Source organism: Grammomys surdaster, unplaced genomic scaffold (assembly GCF_004785775.1).
Source record: "Grammomys surdaster isolate TR1022 unplaced genomic scaffold, NIH_TR_1.0 126051, whole genome shotgun sequence".
Taxonomy (NCBI): domain Eukaryota; kingdom Metazoa; phylum Chordata; class Mammalia; order Rodentia; family Muridae; genus Grammomys; species Grammomys surdaster.
The window spans coordinates 619,641-643,299 of record NW_021620862.1 but is presented as its reverse complement, the minus strand read 5'-3'; the positions used below and the strand labels follow the sequence as shown (position 1 = coordinate 643,299).

At 38.1% G+C, this 23,659-nt stretch overlaps 1 protein-coding gene across 2 annotated transcripts in view; it reads right to left on the bottom strand.

Annotated features, from left to right (window-relative positions):
• Positions 1-23,659, bottom strand: part of Fmn2 (formin 2) — a 339,367-nt gene that overhangs the window by 62,768 nt on the left and 252,940 nt on the right. For both annotated transcript variants that reach the window (XM_028755264.1, XM_028755265.1), the window contains one exon: positions 15,802-15,853. In XM_028755264.1, the coding sequence (XP_028611097.1) occupies positions 15,802-15,853 (52 nt within the window). The remainder of the gene's footprint in view (positions 1-15,801; positions 15,854-23,659) is intronic.

Below are 23,659 nucleotides of genomic sequence, written 5' to 3'. Positions count from 1 at the left end.
TATATTTCCTACAAGTACCAAACAAAAAAGGTCCAAGTCACCATGGAGATGCCATTGTAAAGTAATGGAAGCTTCTGACTGGTAACTTTGACACTTCTCTTATAATCTAGTGTCTCCCCTTAAATCCTCTAACCATCTGTTTTTCTAGTCTCTTTCACCTAGGAAACCATGTCCTTCTCCAATAGAAATGTAGGATATAGGAGGATAGGAGTCAGTGGAGGTCAAGGAGGGGTAAGCAAGGGTAACAGGAAAGGAATGTAGAGAAATACGTAAGATACATCTCAGTTACATTTCCTGTAGTCTTGAAAACATGTCCTAAAAAACAGCATAAGGGAGAAAGACTTACACTGGATCTGGGCTAAAGGGTCCAGCCGGTCATGGTAGGGAAGTCCTGGTGGCTAGGGTGTGAAGCATCTGGTCAGGTTGCACTCATCACCCAGGGGTGGACAATGAAGGATTTTCATGCTAGCTAGTCTACTTCTTTTTACACAACTCAGAACCTAAGTAGGGAGCAATGCTGCTCACATCAGTTAACATAAGCCTGGCTAGAGACTAACCTAATCCCATCCCTCCAGGATATACTTATAGGCTTGTCCCCAGGTAATCCAAGTAAATGTGATTTAAAAATACTCCATCCTGTTTCCTCTTGTCTGTTATAAAGTATAACTCAGCCTCAGAATTTCTGCTTTTTTCTTCAATCTACTACAGTGTATCTCCTGACCCAATGACTCAAAATCTACCAATGTACAAAGTAAAAATAAAATTTTTATGTGCATGTCCATTGTCTTCTTATATGAAAACCAATGGCTATATCTTTGGGTATATATTCTCATTAGCCAGACTCCTGCAATGAACAAACAACTAGTATTTCTAAACTGATTTCCCTGACTGTTATACAATTCTTATCTTGTACTAGTAAATCAAATGAGGTATTTTTTCAAACTTAGGATTTCGACCACAGACCATCTGAAGATATTACCTCCTTGAATGGCCTCCAGCATTCCCATAAATGTCATTACTGCTTGCTTATGATGATGTCACACCATCCTACACACAAGCTTGGCTCACAAGCACTAAACCAAGCACTCGGCATTCCAACTTGTTTGGTTATACATATCTCAAGAATCTTATTTCACCTCTCTCCACATTTCTTCCAGAACTATATATAACCTTAGCCACTAACACCCAAAATTTAGGCTAAATCATTCTTGAACAGGAGGAGATGAAGATCTAAAAAGGGAAACACAAATGAAATTAAGTGTTTAAAAGGGCGAGGCCCTCAGGCCCAAAGAGGAACTAAGTGCTTTCAAGAGAGGCAATAAAACAAAACAAGACAAAACACATGCGACACGTGACTTCAGGAGTAAGAATGCTGGTAGGCTTTGCACCAACAACCTGGGAAAGGAGAAGACAGTGGAACCATGCTCTTCCTGTTCAGAGAGAAAAATCAGTTCTATGCAGGATTCTGTTGAAACAAACTATCAATGGTCAGAAAGAGTAGATTGTGGACTTCCACTTGAAAATAAAGTACTTATTCTATAACATCACTCCTAGAAAGCCTTTCTAACTGAACACTCCAATATAAAGATGTTCAAATCCGTGTGATTGCATGGGAGCTAAGAAGGAGAAAGGTAAGTTCACATCTTCCATCATCCTAAGCAGCAGACAGACCCTGGCTGAAGCGAGGCCAAGGGAACAGCATTGCTCCCATCATCCTAAGCTACAGACAGTAGCTGAGAGGAGACCATGAGGTCAGAGGATTTCAGACCCTTTTCTCAGCAAGTTGACTTTGATGTCTCCTTTGTCTATCTGCCTTGCCTGAGTAAGGATGAGGGGTTACTTAATAAAAATTAATTTAAAAAAATGTCAGGCAGTGGTGATACATTCCTTTAATTCCAGCACATGGGAAGCAGAGGCTAGCCTGGTCTATGGAGCAAGTTCCAGGACACCCAGGGCTACATAGGAAAACCTTGTCTCAAAAAAACCAAAATAACAACAAGAAGTGTGTAATGAATTAGAGAGGAAGGATTCTTAGGAGGAGATGATTGAATAACAAGAAGCCTGGAAAAACTTGTGCTGATTTGATGATTGTTTCCTCCGCAGTGTTACTCAGAAGACTAAAAGACAATGAATCATTTAAAAATAAACTACCAAAATAGAAACGAGCACCAACAGTCCGTGGCTAAGATGCTGGCAAGGTTCATCCTCATTCTAAATATGACCAGTATTTCCCAATATATCTGCTGTTACTTTTAATTTCAAAGTTTATTTCTTTCATATTTTTGGAATTTATGTGGCTGGTAGACTGAGGTAAAAATCCAGAAATCCACTTGAACATTAGCATGACCTTATTCTACTAACTTTAACTTTGCCTGTAGGATCTGAAAACCAATCTCTTATTATTTCAAAGTATGTTGGTTTTTCCAGCTGTTATTTTTCGTCAATGTTTTTCAGGCTTTTAAACTTCTTCAAGAAGGAAGTGAACAGGAATTGTTTGTTTCTGATGTTGGAGACATGACTCTGTTTCAAGATGGAGTTAAGAAATAGCAAAGAAAAAATGCCAGTATCTTTTTATGTCTATTTTTCTTTAACAGCTAACAATAAATACTCATCCTCTGATTTATATAGTATTACCTGAGATATTTTATTTTCCCCACATGTGTAGGTGGGTACAGCATATATGCTATGTATGCATCTAACTTGTGTTTGTATGTATTGTGTGTGTGTGTATGTATGTGTGTGTATCTGAACATCAGACGTCATACTTGTGCATCAAGTGCTTCCTGAACCATCTTTCTGGCCCATCATCCATCATTCAACGACTAAATCCATTAGTCATTCTAACTGCACTCCATACTAAGCATTACGCCTTATTTTAGGTATCAAGTATAAACACTAAAATTAAACTTTTCCTGAAAATTAATTAGTGTCTTTGGGGGATCAGAGAGGTATTGACATGGGTAATTATTTATAAATATTTACTTTTTAGACATTTTTAGATAAAAATTTTGTAGCTCTATATCTCCTCATGTTCTGAATATTTTGTGACCCTGACTCTACAGTAAGTTACGAAAACATGTAGCTGTTGACCAATGTACATACAGGTGTACCACAAAGGCCACCTTCACAAGACATACATCTGAAATAAAATGAAGATATTTTAGAATACTGACTTATCTGGCTAGCAACATATTACACATTATTCAGGAGAAGCAGTACAGCTATGTTGTATGAGATTATAAAATGTCATCCACCTTGGCAGTGAGCACATTTACCTGTTGAGTCATACCACGGGCCTCAGTTCTTATTTTCCTGGATCTATATTTAAAGTTCTCAAAATCGTGACTACAAAAGATCCTATATTTACAATATCAACTCATTTGTATCCAGTTATCACTGATTAATCAAATAGAAAATAAAACTCAAAATAGTGGCATCTGACTTTAGGTATTGCATTAGTGCATGTGGGTAGTGCTGAGCTAAGGATCTTCTGCAGCTCTTGCTTAAAAATGGGGACTTTGCTGGGATAGCTGGTGATTTCTCTCCTTATTTCATGTCTGCAAGGTGAATTCAAGCTGAGAGTTATTTAGCACATCTTTTTGTCCTCAATGTGTTGAAATTGTTTTCTTATCTTAGTTATGTGCATTGCCTTATCTGTCCTACATTCTTTCTGGAGGGTCTTGACTGGAGTAAGCCACAATCTCTTGGGCAACCTTCTCATGTGTTTTTTAGACAGTTTCTTGCACAATGTCTAATAGTGCAAAGGGCTGAACTTAAAAGAGCCAGCACATCAAATGATTCTAACCCATTCGTACTTTCCTTCCCTCAGTTCTGCTAGCAATGTGGCCACTAGAGCCAAAAAAACAACAAAAAGGACGTTATAGATTACTTTGTAAGGTTATATGTTCATAACACTGTAAAAGAACTCCCACTTACTTTGGACCTGTTTTGGTAAGTTAAATAATATACAGCAGGGTTTGGCAATCTACTGGATGTAGCATGCAAAATTTGCATCCATTCACACTAATCTAGGGTTCCCTGAGTCAGTAATAACCCCTCACAGTCAAAATCACTAAAGATGCAAATTTCTGTGCCACAGTATTACCAGAGGGCTTAAAACATATTTTCATTCCAAATATGCTAATGTTTCTCCTTAAGAGACTGTGTGAGGGAGAATGTGAACCTGTACCTTGATCTCACACAGGAAATTGCTGTTTGAAATGTAGAAATATGCCAGGTGTTTGGAAAGGAGAAACCTTTGTTGACAGGACACTTACTGCCGGGTTTGTTTCTGTGTTAAGTACAGCATCTACATGACCCTGTTGAATTCTCACAAAAAATTAAGGAAAATGAGCAAGGAGAAATGAGGAAGCCTGCTACAGGTCAAGGGATCATGGTCATCTTCTTGTTGGGTGTTTGTTGTTGGAATTTCTAACCCCAATAAGCCCATATAAAAAACACACAATCCAGTTATAATTATAAGCTATATGCCTAGATTTGGGCAAATCTAACACTCTACTAACATATTCTTCAGCTATATGACTCCTTGTTACTTGTGGTTTCTCCTGACCATTCAGTTCTAGTCCATCACAGCTTCCTCCTCCTTTTCCTCCATCCTCTCTACTCCTTTGTCCTATTCTCCTTCCCTAGTGGCCACCACTCTCAAACCTCCAGTTCCACCTTTCCCCTCCACTGTCCAATCACTGGCTCTAGACTTTATTGATCAGTTAAATTGGGAAGAAGGTTCACATGGGATCAGTTGAGTATGTGATGGACTGATGGACAGCTCCTGCAGGGTAACCCTACTTGAGGAAGCAGAACTAACATCAGAATACAAACCACCAGGCCAACCCACAACAGGTGTTGGTAGAATATCTAGTAATTTCTCTTCTTTCTTATTGCAAGTCTTCAAGGTGAATGTATTCATAGCTTCTATTAGTCAAACACAACAACTACATTGTCTTTTATACAGTGAGAAAAATCAGTCACTGTCTTCAAGCTACACATCAAATAAGCATTCATACAATGAGAGGTGAAAATGAAATGCCTTAAGAATTTGATGATGTCTGGGAGGCAGAGGCAGATGAATTTCTGAGTTCGAGGCCAGCCTGGTCTACAGAGTGAGTTCCAGGACAGCCAGGGCTACACAGAGAAATCCTGTCTTGAAAACAAAACAAAACAAACAAACAAAACAACAACAACAACAAAATAATTTGATGATTTCAAAGTTCTCCCAGTGAGAGTAGAATTCATGTTATAAAGAGTCACTCATTATTTTCAGCATGAGATTGCCATTCAAAATGGAATATCATAGGCCTGCTTGCTTTATTGACACCTTTTTTTCTTGCTCCATTTTCTCCACAAAGGTGGACATACAATTTTTTTCTTCTTTATTGTATGCTTGTCTCACATTGCCCAGGCTAAGGTAGCCAGAATATTTTGGGAGCTCATGCCACCCAACCAGAACTTTACAGTGATCGCCAAAGAAAAAAATTAGACTTCAGTCATTAGTAGTGATTGACAATGACTATATGCCAAGTACCATTGTGTTGTCTGTTGTTTAAAGATAAAAAGATTGGGGCATGGGGTTTCAATAGCTTTCCCTAAGTGTGACAATATAGGAAGACACTTTAATTATGGTAAAACTAGGATTTCAATGTCCAATGTTCATCCCAAAATTTCAACTTAACCCCAACAAATATAACTTACCATGGTGGGGTCATTGGTCCTACAGTCAGCTGGGGTTCTACTTTTTGTGAGGCTGCCTGTGTTTGCTTTGGAGCCTGTAAGCTTCCTGCAATGCTTTGTGGCTGTAAATTAATTTAACTTGCTTTTTATATCTTATAACCAAATATGAAGTTATTTAAATTACCATCTATTAAACAACATTCTAACTTCCCCGGCGAAATGTCTGTCTACATGAAATCATCCACAACTTGAATTTTTTTTTTATGCTTCATGCTCCACCTGCTGAGAAAATAAATCCACAATAATCTTGGACTATTTTCTTGGACTACTTTTATTTTACAAGCTTTCTTCCTTCCTCTGGAATAGCTACCATGCTGGAAACACTGTTCAATTATACTTAAATACACCCAACAACATTGGTTATTAATCTCCATCCTTTTATTTCAACTGTCTATTTCTTTAAGAAAAAAATGAACCTGGGAAGATTGTATCCCACTTCTCTCTTGCCTTACTTGCCCCCTTTCTAACAATAACCACGTGTATGTCAAAAGCACAGTGATTAGCATCTCCATAAGACAGTGATTTGATGCTTATTTTTCTTGTTTTTTAGAAGAAAAATGTCTGAGAGTGCTAAGTGTTAACAATGTATGTCCTTCTAGAGATAGTTTTGTTGTTTAGACCTCTAACTACTTTTCAATAGTGGAGTATGAAAGAACTTGAGTCCGTGTAACTGGGCATTTCTTAATATAACCCTGTAAAAGGCAAAACACATGCAATAATTCTTCTATATAATTTATATCTGCAATTGGGGAGGATGGGGGGTTAACATTCTCTGAAGCAGACAGTCCTGAAATCTTTCTATTTAGATATAAAAGCTGAAAGCAAGAACATTTCATCATTATCCCTCTCCCTCAAAGGCCATTGAACCTGCAGAGGGAGCCAGGGTTCTCACAACAGAAAAAAAAAAGAAAGAAAGAAAGAAAGAAAAAAGAAAAAAAAGATGCCAACACAGAAGACAATCAGTTTCTAATAGACTGAACCTAGAAGCTACCTCATGGCTTGAAAGTAAAAGTCAAGATATACAGGTTTCTGCCATCTCTCCAGAAAGCCTTTAGCTTCTCCTCTGGACCTCTAGACAGTGAGTATATCTTCTGGTAGGATTTGAAGTAGTTAACTAAAAAATTCCAGATTGGGAAGTCAAAAACTCCAACTTTGCTTGACTTTATCAATATTGTGAAGGGAATGATGTCATTGTTTGAGGGTTCTGCAAAGATATTCCATGTCACTTCAGTTTTAATGCCAGTCTGGAGCCTGCATGGTCGGCCAGCATCAGCAGATAAACACGACCTGTAGTCTTTGTATTCATCTCTGGATAGTTACTCAGAAAGATTCTGGAAAATATGCCTATTAGGAACTAAACATTTCAGCTTTCATTTTATCCTTGTGCCAGAAGTCCATTCCTTGGATAAACACTTTACAAACTGACACTCTAAAAGTCACCAAACATGATAAAGTATGTGTGCATCAGTCAGAGCTTATTAAATATTTTCTCTGCCATGATGAATGAACAGTTCTATACTATATGAAACCTGTGGCACTAATTGCTCTTCCACTTCTCCCAACCTATTTTTTTGGTTTTGTTTTGTCTTTATTTTGCATGAAAGATTATTTTTCCATTTCAACTCATTTGTTATGCAATCTTGGCTTTGGTAAAATATCACTCAAGGGATACTACATGCAGAAATAGTATTTAGTTTTAAAATGTGTGAATTAGAATTCTTTTTAAGATGTATTTTTTCCTAAACTATTGCTTGCTTTGGATCACTGGTTCCTTCTAGTGTTTTTGCTTACATCTAAATAAAATATGACAGGAGGAAGAATCTACCATATTCTCTTTAAGAAAGGGATATGGACAGGCCACATGAAGCTCATGAAGAAGGAAGACCAAGTGTAGGTGCTTTGGTCCTTCTTACAAGGAGTAACAAAATGCCCAAGGGAGCAGAAATGGAGACAAAATGTGGGACAAAAACTGAAGAAGGGGTCGTCTGGAGACGATTCCACCTGGGTACCCACCCCATGTGCAGTCACCAAAGGTAGGGGCTGATATGGATCTCAGGAAGTGCATGCTGACAGGAGCCTGATATAGCTGTCCCGTTAGAGGTCTGCAAGAGTCTGACATATTCAGAGGCGAATGCTCACAGCTAACCATTGAACTAATCAAGGGGTTCCCAATGAAGGAGTTAGTGAGAAGACTGAAGGATCTAAAAGGGTTTGTGGCCCCATGAGGAGAGCAACAATTCCAACCAACCAGAGCTCCCAGAGTCTAAACCACCAGCCTGGGAGCACACAGGGAGGGATCCATGGCTCCAATTGTATATGTAGGGGAAAATGGCCTTGTCGAGCATAGGTGGGAGAGGATATCCTTGATCCTATGAAGGCTGGATTCCAAATATGGGGGAATTAGAGGATGGAGATGGTAGGAGTGGGGGGGCATATATTGGGGGCACATCCTCATAGAAGCAGGAGGAGGGGCAATGTGATAGGGGATCTCTGGGGGGGTGGATGGGGCAAGGGGATAACATCTGAAATGTAAATAAAATATCCAGCAAAAAAAAAGTAAAAAAAAAAAAGCTATACCCTGAAAAAAAAGAAAGAAAGAAAGAAAAAGAAAGGGGTGTGGAGCATAGTGGTACATAGCTCCAATCTCAGTACAAAGAATTGTAAGGCAGGAGACTCAGAAGCTTAAGACTAGTCTGAGCTAAATAGCCAAATCATGTCCCCCTAATTCTTACAATGAATTTTTAGAAGATTCTTTGAGGCAGTTCAAGTAAATGGTCAGCTATGTAGTCAAAGCTTCCTCACATAATAATGCTAAAAGACGTTGACTCATTACTTCAATACCACCATTGATCTTTATCCCTCTTTAAATTCCTTGACAATTTCATGTGTATTCAATATATCCAAATCATACTCATCCCTTACTTTCTTGTCTGTCATCGCCTCCTGCTTACCCTGTTATCCTAGCTATTTCCCCGTCTTACATTCATGTTAATGTATGCATGCAGAGCTAAAACAGGTACCTACTGCTTCTGTGAACCTGACTGCAATGGCCACGCCATGTCAGAACCAGAAAACAGCATGTCACAGCACATCTCCCTATACTCTAGTTTTAATCACTCTTTAACAAATTCCTTATTGTCTTATTAGCTACAGGGGCCAAGGGTATGGCTAGTGCAGAGCACAGAACTAATGTGCTTAGAGACTGGGGTCAATGCTGAACACAAGGGAGGGAGAAAGGAACATTGATTGGTTGCAGTTACTCTTTGTTTTTAGCACCCTGAAGAAAGAGACTTATATTCGGAAACATTTTTTAAAAGTTTGAGGAGCTTGGCAAGAGACTTCAATAGGTAAGGCATTTATTGCCCAGCCTGACAACTGGAGTTTTGGACCCCAAGACTCTAATGGCAAAAGGAGAGAACCACAAGTTGTGCTTGGACTTCTACATGTGAGGATGACACTTGTGTATCCATAGACATTGTCTAGACATGTTCTCTCTCTCTCTCTCTCTCTCTCTCTCTCTCTCTCTCTCTCTCTCTCTCTCTCTCAAACACACACACACACACACACACACACACACACACACACACACACACTGCTCAAGTCAGCAGGAGAGACCAGCAGGTGTACCAGGAGAAGTTCTCATCTGTGTCTCTCTCAGGAAAGTGAAGATCAGAGAAGCCAAGAGACGCATATCAGCAACCTAAGCTCTGTCTCTGTCAATCTGTGGAGTCCTATTTATGCCCTCCAAACATCATATGTCTTCCACGTGCCTTGCCTCAACACAGCTCTTGCCTCAGCATGTGCATCAAATCAACCCAAACCCACAGAGTCCCAACAAATGCAGCTCAACTACACAGTGTAAGGCAGACCAATACATGTGTGTTGTTGGCAAAGAATTTTTTCATCATGTGTCCTTTCATGTGCTTGCTTTAGTAGAATATCCTCTCTCCTGTGTCTGCTTCAGCAAAACATTCCTTCATGAGTCCACCTTAGTCTTTCACACCTGTGTCCACTTTAACAAAATGTTCTTTCACATGTTTCCCCCAGGAAAATACCATCCAACTGACTTTCCAAAGAATCCTTAAGTTTCTAGTCTACATGTTTATCAGGTATTATACCTCTCTTTGATATCCTTTACACACAATGTTACAGATTATAGAACACAAGAAAGTATATTCCTAAACAGACTGCTTTATATATAATTTAAATTTTACTTTTCCATCTCTTCTATTAGTTTTAATAAAACCAGAGATAAATTCAATGACACTAAAGCTTCTGGTCATTGACATAAACAGCATTTCTATAACCCATTCTCTGTCTATTTCAAAGTTACTCCCACCCCATATTTGGTTAATGACTATGAATTTAAAGAAATAGAATAAACAAACAGAAAACAAGTTGAACTTATTAACCATCATTTTTAAAGTAGTAAAGATTCCAGAGTGTGGATTGGTTGATTTTACAGCCTCCATTGATGGGGCCTCAGAGGGCTGAGGAAGGAGAGTCCCGAGCACAGTCTGTGTTTCATGGCTATGCTCCTGAAAGTTCAGAGTTTGGCTCTGGGGAACTAGCAAAGCTCTGCCTACAAGACAATCCTGCTTCTTCACACAGAAGCTTCTGTGATCATGTGGTGTGGCATGATACTTCAAAATCTGAGGCACTTCTCTATGAATGTATGGTCATACATTCTCCTTCAAACATCTGAAGTCTTACTCAGCAACTCTTAATACTTAGAAATGACAGTCATTTCTAAAATCAAACCTATCACCAGGCTGTCACTGGATTGTTCACAAACCATAAACTAACTCTTCTTAAGCATTCACTGCATCACCCAAATTTAGAGAAAAACAAATAAGCTAGGTATTAAGCAGAAAATTCCTTTGATTAAGAGGCTTTCAATACATTTACAGAAATGAAAATAGTCCAACACATTTCCTGTCTCAAAGTCATAAATGACTGATAGAAGACGGTGGGGTGGGGAGGGATGAATACAAAGTTTGTGAGACCAAACTTACACAAAGAGACCCAATAGAATTTGTTTATTCCAGATCTTACCCCCAGGATGGATGTGATTTGTCTTATGATAATATGATACATAGAAAATGACAAGAATAAAGATTTAAAAACATAGAGAGAAGATGAGACCCTATAAGTCTAAATGAATACAACTTTTTGGCTTAGCTTTTCATCAGCCACATTGAGTGAATTGATGTGTCTAGAACACAGATGTAGTGAGTATTATGCACGCTTTATTAAGGTTTTAGCTGACCATGTCAGAGGTGGGGGGCAAGTCAACAACACAAAGGAGCATCATAAAAGACCAAGGCTTTGAGTTCTACTGATGTGTATACAGTCAGTGAGCACATTATATGATCTACTAATGCAGGTAGCAGGTAGCAGGGTCAAGAATATAGCTAATGCTTCATAGTTACACACAATGGAGATTCAGAACTTTAGAAACTGGCAAAACAACAACAACAACAACATCAAAAACAAAAACAAACCTGACTACTACCCCCACAAAAGCCTGAGAAGATCCAGTCAACCTGACTGAGTGGCATTCTTGGCACACCAGGCAGAAACATTTCTCCTGGCTTACAAGTAACTCTTACAGAAGTAGCAGCTTAGTTGATGCTGGCAAACGTGGGTCATGGAGAGTAAATATTGTGAGATTTTATTTTTAAGTCTGGCATCCTGGGATTTCTCAGAGTCAAAATTACTCAGCCAGAGGTTGGTGAGAGGTTATATGGCTTGCGACATGCAGCGAGGGATCCCAAGACAGATTGGAGAATGTTTCTGTCTGTTCTACCCTGGTCTGCGGTTCAAGAGAAGAGAGACTAGGAAGGGACTCTAGGCAGCCAGAACATGGTAAACATTGCTCTGGCAGACATTGCCCCTCTCTCCCATTCCCTCTGCCTTACTAAAAAAAAAAAAAAAAACCATTAGATTACATTTCTAAAGCCAGCCATCAAGGTCTATTCCCTTATTTGGCCACTTCCACCCTCAGAGGCCCCAGGTCCAGCTACAGAGGTACTGAAGTCCAGCAATCAAAAGCTACCTTGTTTTGCCTACATAATATGCTCAATTAGAATCAAACACCTCATCCTAGCATGGGGTTTTCCCCTTTACCTTTATAAATTGCTATTTTTCTATGGGCCATGTCTGTCTCCCCTCTATCCAAAGGCAATCTTTTGTCTTCTCTCCTGGACAAATACTCCTCCCTTTCTTTTCCCTTATTCCTGCCCTCCCTCCTTCTCTCTTTTCCTCTGTCTCCTGCCTTTGTCTCTTATCCCCCGACCTTTGGTCTTGTAGGGCAAATAAAATTCTTTTGTGCTGACAACTTGGTCTTAGGGGTCCTAAGCCAATATCAAACCTTTCAGTAGTACATATAGCCTTCTAACCCTCCAGCATTAACTGTGATACCCAAATGATCCTTCTTGGTTATCTCTATCCATTAGTCTTTCTGTTAAACTTCTGACAGGTTGGCTGCCATGTATTATGTCGTATCATGGGAAACAAGAATGGTCCTGAGTGTTTCTTTACCAAAATCTCCATTTTAATTTTTTTATTGACAAAGTCTTTAAATGTGGAATTCTCCCAGTCCTAGTCCAAATACAGCCAGTTCTCTTAGGCAGAGTAACAAGAAGAAGATAGTAGCTCACTTCTTCCAGAATGACACTTGCAAGCAGAATCCAAAGTACACAGCACCCAGTCCTTTGTTTTCTTCTTTTTGATCTATTTATACAACCATATCGGGGTTTGTGTGTGTGTGTGTGTGTGTGTGTGTGTGTGCGCGCACACACACTTGTGTGGAAGTATGTGCATATATTTGTGTGTTTGTATGTGTATGTTTATATCAAAGCCAAAGATTAACACTTGAGCATTTTTCTTGATAATTTTTCACCTTAGTTTTTAAAGCATGGTTTCTTGCTGAACCTGAAAGTCACACATTTATCAGGATGAGCTAGCCAGCAAGTTCAAGCAATCCACCTATCAGCATCCCTAGCACTGGAATTGTAGGTATGCGGTGCCATGGTCAGCTTTTTACATGGTAGCTAGGGAGCCAAACTCAGCAAATTCATGAAGCAAGCACCTCAATGAGTGATCCACCTTCCCAGTCCTACTACCATATATCTTTTTAGTTTCTGATGATGATAATAATACAACAGTAACACAGAAGCTAATATCTATCTATCACTTATTGAGAGCTAAAGCATCTGTCAGGGATCATGTCATTCAATCCTCTTTAACAAAGTAAATACTATGGGCTGACAGTTTTAATACTAGTTTAAGGTATAGAACTATGGTGAGGAAGAAGTCTGGCTCAAAATCAAAGGCCCCTAGAAGGGTTATGTTGTCTTTCTTCACAGAGCTACCATTGATCATTGTCCAGTCTACATAATAGTGCTGGGGAAATGGTATGAAGAAACATTTTTGGGGGGAAATGTTAAATGTTTCAGATAATTCATTACTTATTTTAATTTCTAAACATCACAATTGCTGTTGTACTAAGCATGTTATTGTATTTTCAACTCTCTGAATTTGTGTTTAATACAATTTATGTCTTCACTTCAACTTTTGCTTCCTTAGAACAATCCTTTAATCAGTTTGCCTAGCACAGTATCTGATATCAACTCAAGAGCTGCTCTGTGTGTGCTACCTGTGCACACACTGAGACTATTAGGAACTTGTCTAGTAAAGGAATGACAAGGAATTTATTCAATAAAATTCTTTCCCCAAGAATACTGAGAGTCTCTTTTGAGTATGATCACAAGTTGTAGTATTTCCTTTGAGTGAGTTATGATATTTCCTTGGGATTGAGACAACAGTCTAGTTGTTGTGAAGGTTGGTGTGATATGTGGTTAACACTACCTTCACTGGGCTTTAAGGAAAGCATATTTCTCTTTATATATAGCTGGGCCCCATCCCATCAGCTGAAGCCCTCCTGCTGAGGAGCAGGAAGGAATTCTGTCTCCACCAAGCAGGAATTCTGTCTCCAGACTGATGTTAGGCTCAAGGCTTCAACATCAGCTCCTCTGGGTTTTTCTGGTTTATTTTAAACTTGCTAGCTTCTACAAGCTTGTGAAACAGTTTTAGAAGTCACTTTCTCCCAGGCTCTCCCTAAATTTCATGACCCCCTCCCTATCTTATCTCATTGTCTCTTTCCCTTCCTCCCCTTTCTCCCCACTTCTCTTTTTGTAGATACATTTTCTTTGTCTTTCTCTTTGTTATTTGTCAGAGTTTTTCACACACACACACAATTTTTTTTCCCCTAGAGAATGACTAAGAGTAGAGAGGAAAACAGAGAATAGAGATTCCTGGGGAAATTTTTCATAACCATGACACTGACTGCAGATCCTCATTCTAAAATCACAGGTCACTCCAGGAAGCTCATGGCTTCCACTGTGGCATTCTTTGAAATGGAAATTTTCTATGGCTGAACCTTTCAACTTTTATTCTTGAAACAAGTTTCCACAGGATATCTAAATTGGTGGATTAGAAACTGCCTTCATGATTTGGGAAAAGACAAAAAATCAGGATAAGGAAAAAAAATACACAGAAAGATAGAGTGAACATTTGAAGTCCAAAAGGGAGAGAGAAGAGAGCTGAAAAATACTTAGAGCAAGAAAAGAAAGATCATGGGAAGCCTCAAGTAAAACCAATGTTGTTCTCTTTTCATCTGCTGCAAACTGAGCTTCAGAGAAGGCTATACAACAAATGATTCCTCAAATAAGACAGGAAGGATACATGGACAAGAGGGACAGAGAGTATAACACAAACATGAAAAGCAAGGAAGCACAACTGAAATATTGTAACTCTTCAGCCTCTGAATTTTTTTAAAAAAGTGAAATGAATAAAATGGTTTAAAATTGTAAGAGTCAAAGTGATCTATAACCTTAAAGGAATCAAAAAGAAGTAGATGGATAAAGCAGATATAATCCAAGAACTGGAGAGAAAAGCCAAAAATAGGAAGTCTGGCAGTATGGATGAAACATTTACAGTGCCAGAAAGAGAATCACCAAGAACTTAATATTATTTAGATACTTTAATTTTTAAAAAAATTAATTTAAAATAATAGTAAAACTGCAATTTAAAATAATAGTAAAAAATAAAAAGAATTAAATAAAATAAAGAAAAAAACTGTGAAGAATTATACAGACTCAACCTATCAAAAGAAAGAATGTCAAGGAACATCAACAAGATTGAAGAATGTGGCACCAAACATCAAGGGATAAAAAGCCAGTGACCATGACCATGATGACAACTTTAAGAAACTTGGGACACAATCAAGGCATAAAATCTACAATGAAATACAAGTAAGAACTGTGATAAACACTAAAGTCACTGAGAATCTATTCAGTAACAAAAGCAGAAAATTCTCCAAATTTAGGGAAAGAAATGGGAATCCAATCACAAGAAGGTTACAAACCCAATTGGACATCATGACAGAAATTCTCTATGGCACTTCACAAGCAAGACACCCAAAGTACAAATAATAGAAAAATGCCAACTCAGAAAGACAAACACATTAGAATAATCTTATGCTGTGTGACACAAACCTGAAAAGCCCAAAAATCATGGAATGCTATATTTCAAACTTAGAAAGTTAAAGTACGGTTGACCAAAATTGTTACATACAAAAGAATAAAATAAGAGAGATGTCAAGGATGAGGAACTAACATAAGGAAAGCCCAACGAGATGTCATAATAAGGAAAATGACATAATAAAACCTGTTGTTTTGTACGCTAATAAAAAATAAATACAAACAAAACTCACTTTCTCCATGTCTTGCATAGTCTTGTATATTCTTTCTTTTGAATCTCACTAGAAAGAGGCAGCACTGTTCATTACAAGTTAGTATACAATAGAATTGTGTGTCATAGGGACTTCAGAAATTCACTGTGGCCTCAAAGTACACTCTTATGTTAGATTTCAATTTTATGCTTGAAGGTTCCTAACAACCAATAACCAGTTCCTGGGGTTAAAAATTAAATGCTTTCATAAAGCTATTCTGAAAAGGAATATCATATTAAAGGAAAAGGATGTCTTACCATTTATGAGTTTCTGTCAGTGCAGTCTCTTGTGACTCTTGGTCAATTTTAGCTGAAAATGCAAAAACAAACAAACAAACAAACAAAAAAGATATGAAATAGGTACAGGGCTCAACCATCTCATAGAGTATACAATCTAAACACAGAGTCGATTTAATTACAAATTCTAATGTTCTCCAACCAAATATTATCTTAACCCTGCTAATGTCAGTGTTTTGGTAGAAATCTTATTAAATTCGATCAAATTGACACTAATACGTGAGAGCATAGGATTTTTACACAACCAACCAAAACTTTTAGGTTGGAAATAATTTGTTTACCTCTGACACAGTGACCTAAGGAATGGAAACACCACTTTCATAGTTACATTGAATGTATAGGGACTTAAATACCAACACAGATACAAATACCATGTTGGAAATTAAAAGAAATGAAGCTTAAATTCCTTGTAGCCATACTCTTGGGGAGAGATCTCAAGTGACTGACTATGATCAGTTCTGTTTTGGGAACATTATTACTCTCCCATTGATCTGGTATAATATTTTTGTCAGTGCTACAGATCAAATCTAGGGCCTTGCCTATGCCATACAAGGCCTTTATCACTGAACTTCAAACCTACATTTATTGTTCTATGTTTCTCTCTAAAAATAAAGATGTCTCACAAGAAGTCACAGATCAGTTTTTGGATGGTAGAATGAAGATTTCATATTGCTTACAAATCACACAGGCACTTCTAAAGTAATACATTTGACAGGAACTTTCACCTTCTCTCCAAGAAGTTCTGTAAATATTCTACAACTCTCCTCTCTTCCTCTTCATCCATATATATTTGGCATAAATGTTTCAGAGACACTAAACAAGACACTCATTATTTTCAGTCTACCCTAAGGGATGGCAAAACATTAGTTATGACTTTGCAAATTAACAATTGCATGGTTGTTACATACCCACAACTAGAATATCACCACAGTATAGGACAATACAGAAAAATATCATTACCACAGCTACACAACTATCATAATGCCTCTCTCACAAAAACAGACGTGGACATGATAAAACAAAATACACAAATAGTAAATAAAGAAGTTTTCTATTTATAAACCTTCCCTGTTGGGTCATACTCGGGGCCATTTGGGGAAATCAGAAGACAAAGTGGAAAAGGGTAATTTAATAAACTGTATAATCATAAAAAGAAATTGGCAGTGTTGACCAAATAAAACCCATGATCCTTTGGGTATTATTAAAGTGTCTCTCTCACTAAAAACACAATGGTGCAGCTTGACCTGGTTAATGTTTTACAATTTTAAGTGTGCTCTGGAAGATCTGTGCTGCATATCCACTGTCGTGACATGTCAGGCTAACTCTCTCCTCCATGGAGGTCAGAATTTAACAGGGATTATTTGAGTTGGCATCAGGAATTTTTGTTTTCTCCTTTCCTTTCCTTTTTTTGCACTTTAGATTGTTTACATGCATTTACAGGTCAATCATTAGCCACTTGAAAGACTGGGATACATATTAGATACTGTACTCAGAAAAGGCTCTAGTATGAACATACTGTCATAAAATCTACCTCGAGCATGCCTAAAATAAAATATGATTTGCTTCCAGAAACAATTCTGTAATAACATAGAATAACATAAAGTGTCTTCAAGGAGAAACAACAAAGGTAGCCCAAATGAATACTACTTTGACAAAGGAGAATTTGCTTGTTTTCTTGAAAAATACACAGATTAAAAGCATTGATGAAAATTGATGGGAATAATTTCTAAGCTAGTCTAGAAGATTCAAGTAAATGATTTATGAAACTAAAAGCACATGAAACCGATACTCTTAAGAACTTCTTTAATTCCCATCAGATTAATGTGAGTCACATGACATTTACCAATCAGATTCACTTGTCAACATATGCAAATTATTTAGCACAATGTCTATAATGACCAGTACATGTGACATTAATGTCTTCCTTAAGTTTGGGCATTGAAGATCTGAAAGATCTTTAAGTGAGCCAACCAATGTTTTATAATGTTTTGACATGATATCAAGATGCAGAAAATATATTCTTGCAGCTTTTCAAAAGCTCAGGGCCCTAAATCATGGTGAGTGGAGTAAAGTGAGTCTTGCTAGTTCACAGTAATAATTCCTTTTGATGTCTACCAACCCAGCTTTTGTTTCAGTGCCTGAGAAAGTTGGCTTAAAAAAATTAAAACCAAAACCACTTTAATCCAATGTGGCAGGAGACTGATCCATACCAAAGAAATAAAACATAAAAACAGATCTCCTTACCAAACCTAATAACCATGCTACAATAATAAAGCCAAATTAGAATAACAGGCAATGCTCGGAACCTCTCTACTATCCATTATTTTCACGTGATTTTCAAGCTACAGGGATTTGTATATTGAAACTCTAATCAGCTTTGATAAACTGTCAAATTGGAGATCAAAGGAAGTGCATTAAAGGCCAAATTTTAACTCTGAATGTAGAGTCAACAATGCAAGGAGCCAGGGCAGATTTTCTTTTGTATTGCAATCTGAAGACAAAGAACAAAACATTCTGAGAGTGACACATAGTGGCACAGATCTGTTATCCCAGAACATAGGAGGTAGAATGTAGGTTGGGGAATCAAACTTTGTGGCCAGTCTGACCTACACTGTTAGACCTTGTCTCACACCCAAGAGCAGGCAATGTAGGGCCCTCTCCCAGTGCCTGTCACGCCTTTGTTCAACATAACAAAAAGCTTTAAAAATTGGAGTGCATACTTTATCTACCATGGGGCTTTACAAACAGACAATCAATGATTTGCTGCCAGAGTCCCCCTTTTGGGCCACTTTTTAAAACAAAAATCAGACTATTGTAATTGTATAAAATAAAATGTTTCTCTGTGATGTGAACATAACATTTTGATGCTAACTTGATGACACAGCAAGCTTTGCCTGCTTAGGGTGCTTAAGATGAACCCAGCAAATTGAAATAAAATGCCATTGTGAGTAGTAATGATCTGCTTTCATGGAGGGGCAGGGTGCAATCTCTTCATGCACAGTGATCAAAATCACAGCATAGGTGCATCTGCAGAGGCTCATTAAGTCTTTGTTAAAGGTGACATAGAAATTAAGATAACTTGCTACATGTACCACAAACCTGTTTTCTGAATATTTAAATTTACTGAAGTATTTATTTTTCTGAAATAAAAATAGTGAGGTGGCTCGGTGGCTGGGGATGCTTTACTGTACCAGCCTGGTGACTTGAGTTTGATTCCCCAGGAGCCATGTAAAGGTGGAAGAATAGGGCAGACTCTGCTAAATTGTCCAGATAGACAGGTAGGCAGACAGACAGACAGACAGACAGACACACACACACAGACAAACACACACACAGACACCACACACATAAGTAAAATACAAACAAATTATGTGTAGGTAATTTTGAATGGGGCACATGACTCTGTGAAGTGTTATAAAAGCCCAGGTGTTTCTGAGTAGTAATTTCTGATATATGTATAATTAGCTATCAACAAAAGATTATGATTAAACTAAGCTCAATGAGTAATGTAAAGAATAGAGAAGAAAATATTTACATTTCAGAATTCATGTATGATTTTATCTCCTACTCTTCAAAGCAAATAGTTCATTTCTTTTTTGACATCTATAACAATGTGGCAGCCCTCTGGTCACTTCTAGACTGATTAGAGACTATGTCTCTGTGGCATAGAACTTGCCTAGTATACGTAAAGTGTTGACAAGTAGCACCACAAACAAAACTTATCATGATTCTAAGTCAAGTGTGTAAAGGAAAACCAAAGGAACACTTAAAATAGTCAAATTGGCACAAGGCTGGGTTTGGGTAGGTTCGAAAAGTGCTACGATGTCAACAAATTGCCTGAGTTCCCTCTGCCAGAGCCTTCCTGGTGGTGCATTTGTCCATGTTCAACAAAAGTGTCTGCATAACGATTAGTGAACATCAACCATTGCTCATAACCCCCTCCCCAAAGCTTAAGTCTCCAGGAGAAGCCACTTGTACAGTTGCTACCAGGAAAGCTACCCAAACACTATCCAGTGTCTTTTCCCTTCAGCTTCCAGATTCCTCTATTGCCAGTGTTTAGGTCTTGCATATCATTAACTTAGACAAGCCTGGTTTAAATTCTAGTTTAGGACTCGACTGAGGTAGAATTTAATAACTGTGGCCCTCATTTTTATGGCACAATCTTTCTGCATGAGACTGGGGTGAAATTTTCTTTTTCACTAAGTTGGTTCATAGAGAAAGAAATTAGTTAATTCAGTACTGAACTGTAAGCAAAAACCAGCTGATTGAGGTTAAGGAAAATGGCAAAGAAGAGCATGGTTCAAATCGACAATCTCTAGAGAACATTAGCAACTATCATCCTAATAGACATATAGTGTAAGAAGAAATGGACACTAGGAAACTTGGTCAGTCATGTGTTGATCTGCAGAGGTGAGCTGGGCCATAGTTATTAATAAACCTACCAGAATACCTATTATGTGTTAGTCTTTAATTTTACGTGGTAGAGATCTGCAATTTGGACCAGAGAAATTGCTGGGACTACAACAAACAAACAAACAAACAAACAAACAAAAAGGCACCAGTAAACCCCTTAGGATGCAGCCTTCATTGTTTACCTAGTTTCATTTGTATTCATTATTTTAGTAGTAAGGTACAATACTGTCCTCTTAGTCTTCTTCCAAAGGCTTAATGGCTCTGTGTCACTGAGTAGCTAAAGCTAGCCCTGCTGACGGTATCTTTTCAGGCAGCCCTGATGCGTTGTACCCAGGAGAATCTGTGGTTCGACAAATTATCCCCAGGGGTTGCTGCCCTACTAAGTTAGTCTTCTGACCCTGTGATTTGTGTCTCTGGTCTCTGTCTGGCTCCAGACTCTTGGCAATGTGAGGTATTTCTGCTGACCTTGTTCCAAGCGACTGAGTAAGCAGAGGCACGGAACGGACGCCCTTCCTGATCTCTAGCTTTCATGAGGGAATACCACATATTCTCAGGTAATTGGAGACAGAGTTGCCTCTGAGTAATATCAGATGGAAGGCAACTCAAGGCCCTTTCATCTACTTGCCTAGGCTCTAAATCTTTGTGCTATTTTTCCTTTTATTTAAAGTGTTAACTAGTTTTTGTTTATAATTAGCTATGAATGTGCATTTGGATCGCTTTTAAGTGCAGCCAGTATGGCTTATTCCTTTAGACAGATGCACAGCCTATCCTCTGAGTCATTTGAGTCTGTCACTTAATTGCAAATATATTGCTTTGGTTTTGTGACTTCTAAGACACTCCTCCTTTTGACCATGTACTAAAAGTCAAGTAAATTTGGAAAGGTTAGACATGTCAGACATGACTCTGAGAGTATCTTTCCTTAGACAGAGAAAGGAAGAGCCAATCTCCCCGCACTTCGTTCCCTTCTGCATGCTGTTAATGCTTTTTGGATAATAAAACATACGCTGTAGACTAGGAGGAAGAAAACCTGTATCTGGGAAATATCACATTAAAACTGGCCTTTGCAGTAATTCATGGGTACTTTTTAGTACCGAGGGCATGAAAAAATATGTACCATTTGTTCCTACACAGAGAACCATCTATAAACATAACATAGTAATGTTTGCTATTTAAAAAACCCATGAAACATACAATTGAAAAACAATGCATACATCAAAAATTTGATACACGTGGCTTGTAGCAATCCTCAAAGTACAGCAAAGTCACGCATGGTTATTACCCAGCCTGACGTACTCATCTGAATGCCCCTTTGTAAAATTCCATTCCAAATCGTAATTTGAAAAGCCAAAGTGCAAAAGATCTAGGAAAATATTCAGTGCACACACATGCTGAACCCTTTGCAAATATTGCTGCAAGAAAGAGTTGTCTACTGCCAACTGGAACAATTCTCGGTACTATTTTGAAACAAACTATACCTGACACCTACATGTTATTAGATCTATCCACTTTGGAGATTTCTGGCCAAAGTCTACTAATATCATATAAAAATGAAGGCACATCCAGGGTTACTCATTTTCTTCATTTGCTGAGAAATAATCACACTACCAAAGCAGTATAGAATATGCACTGATACCAGGCTCGCTTTAAAAATAGTACCTCCATCAACAGAACTCAAATCAATATAAACCTCGTGGTAAAATTCTGAACATACGTATCTCCAGGTTGAGCTTTCAATATTAAAAGCAATATTCACTAAGTCTGACTGGTGAATCTGAAACATCAAAATATAAAGCAGCTGGAAATAAAAATCTCAAAATCATAAAAGCTTCCTCAGTGGGTTTTCTTCTTTTCCTAATACTTGCCAAAACAATGTTCTAAGGCGAGGGTATTTCACCCCTAGGAATCAAAGCCACTTAAGTAAACACTCCAATATTTTAACAAATATTTGAGCATCTATTGTGTTTCATGGATCATTTGTTGGGGCTCCTGTAGTGACATATTTGCAAAGTCTTTAGCATGAAGAAAATAATCAATGGGGGAGAAATTATGGTCACATAATTAAATGACAACAGTAGATATGCTGGAGTATTATAGTTCACATGCATATTACCAGGTCTATTTTATACATAATAACCCACAATAATAAACCATAATGAGGCACTTTATTTCAGTTTGTAGTCTGCAAATTAATAGTGAAAAATGTCACACAAGAAATAAGAAGTAAATATTACATGAAAGAGACAGGATAAACCATGCCAAGAGATGCTGAAGCTGAACACTGCCACTCATGAGCACAGCAGAATGAGACTCTTGTTTGCCCACTGAGAAATATACAGACATTCAGGAAACAAAGGCAATTGGGTTTTGAGTCCAATGATGAAGTCCTAGGCAGAATAAGACTGGCAAATGTGTACAGAAAAGGGTTAAAAACACAAGGCTCTCAAACAAACACTCAAAGTGTCAAGAAGGAATGTGTAAAGAGAAAAGGTGGGAAGGATAATAGGGAATAGATGTCAAAAGGCCTTGAGGAGTAGGTGCACACATACACACACACATACACACACACCACAACAAAAAAACCACAAACAAACTAAAACAGAGTGAAGGAAATATATTGGTGCCCAGTCTAAAGTAGGAAGATGCACTTTTAAAGAAATTGTGCACTACTGGACTGTCCTGGGCCCAAGCTTTGCCTACTTCTAACAAACTGGGAAAGTAGACAAAATTCAGGAGACATCAGTTTTTATCCACTAGTGCATGGGTGGCACAGCGGGATCGTCTCAGGGAGTTCTCCTCCCAAGCCTCTACATTTCTTTCTGAAAGTCAATTTGCAGACTGTGTGCCTTGGAAGTGGCAGCTTACAGAAGCAAGTAATCTTGGGGGAGTTGAGCAGATACAGATGGGACTCTAGGGAGGTAAAAGTGGCTGCAAGTCAGCAGGCAGAGGTCCAGAAAGGAAATAAACCTTTCATAAAAGCAGAGAAAGAGGGATGGAGAGATGGCTCAGCCGTTAAAGGCTAGGCTCAAAACCAAAAATATAAGAGTTCAGTTCCCAGCACCCACAGCTGTCTCTCCAGCCACACACACACACACACAAAAAAAAAAAGCAGAGAAAGAAATTGTCCCCAAGGTCTCTCTGAGTTTTGCTGAGTATTAAGTGGGATATGTCTACAGGGGACTACTAGAAATCCAAGCAAATATCTACTAAAGTAAATATGCTATCCCCTCCCTGCTAGTTCCTTCAAGGTCAAAGTGAAAATCTGAAGTCTGAAAAGCCCTGCAGAAGACAGGTATAGAGTAGTCATAAGAGCCTCAGGAAGGTGATACATCATATTAGTAGATTCATAGTGATGTTTACTTTCGATTTGTCTAAGTAGGTCTTGAAGAGAGACATTAAATAAAAGGTA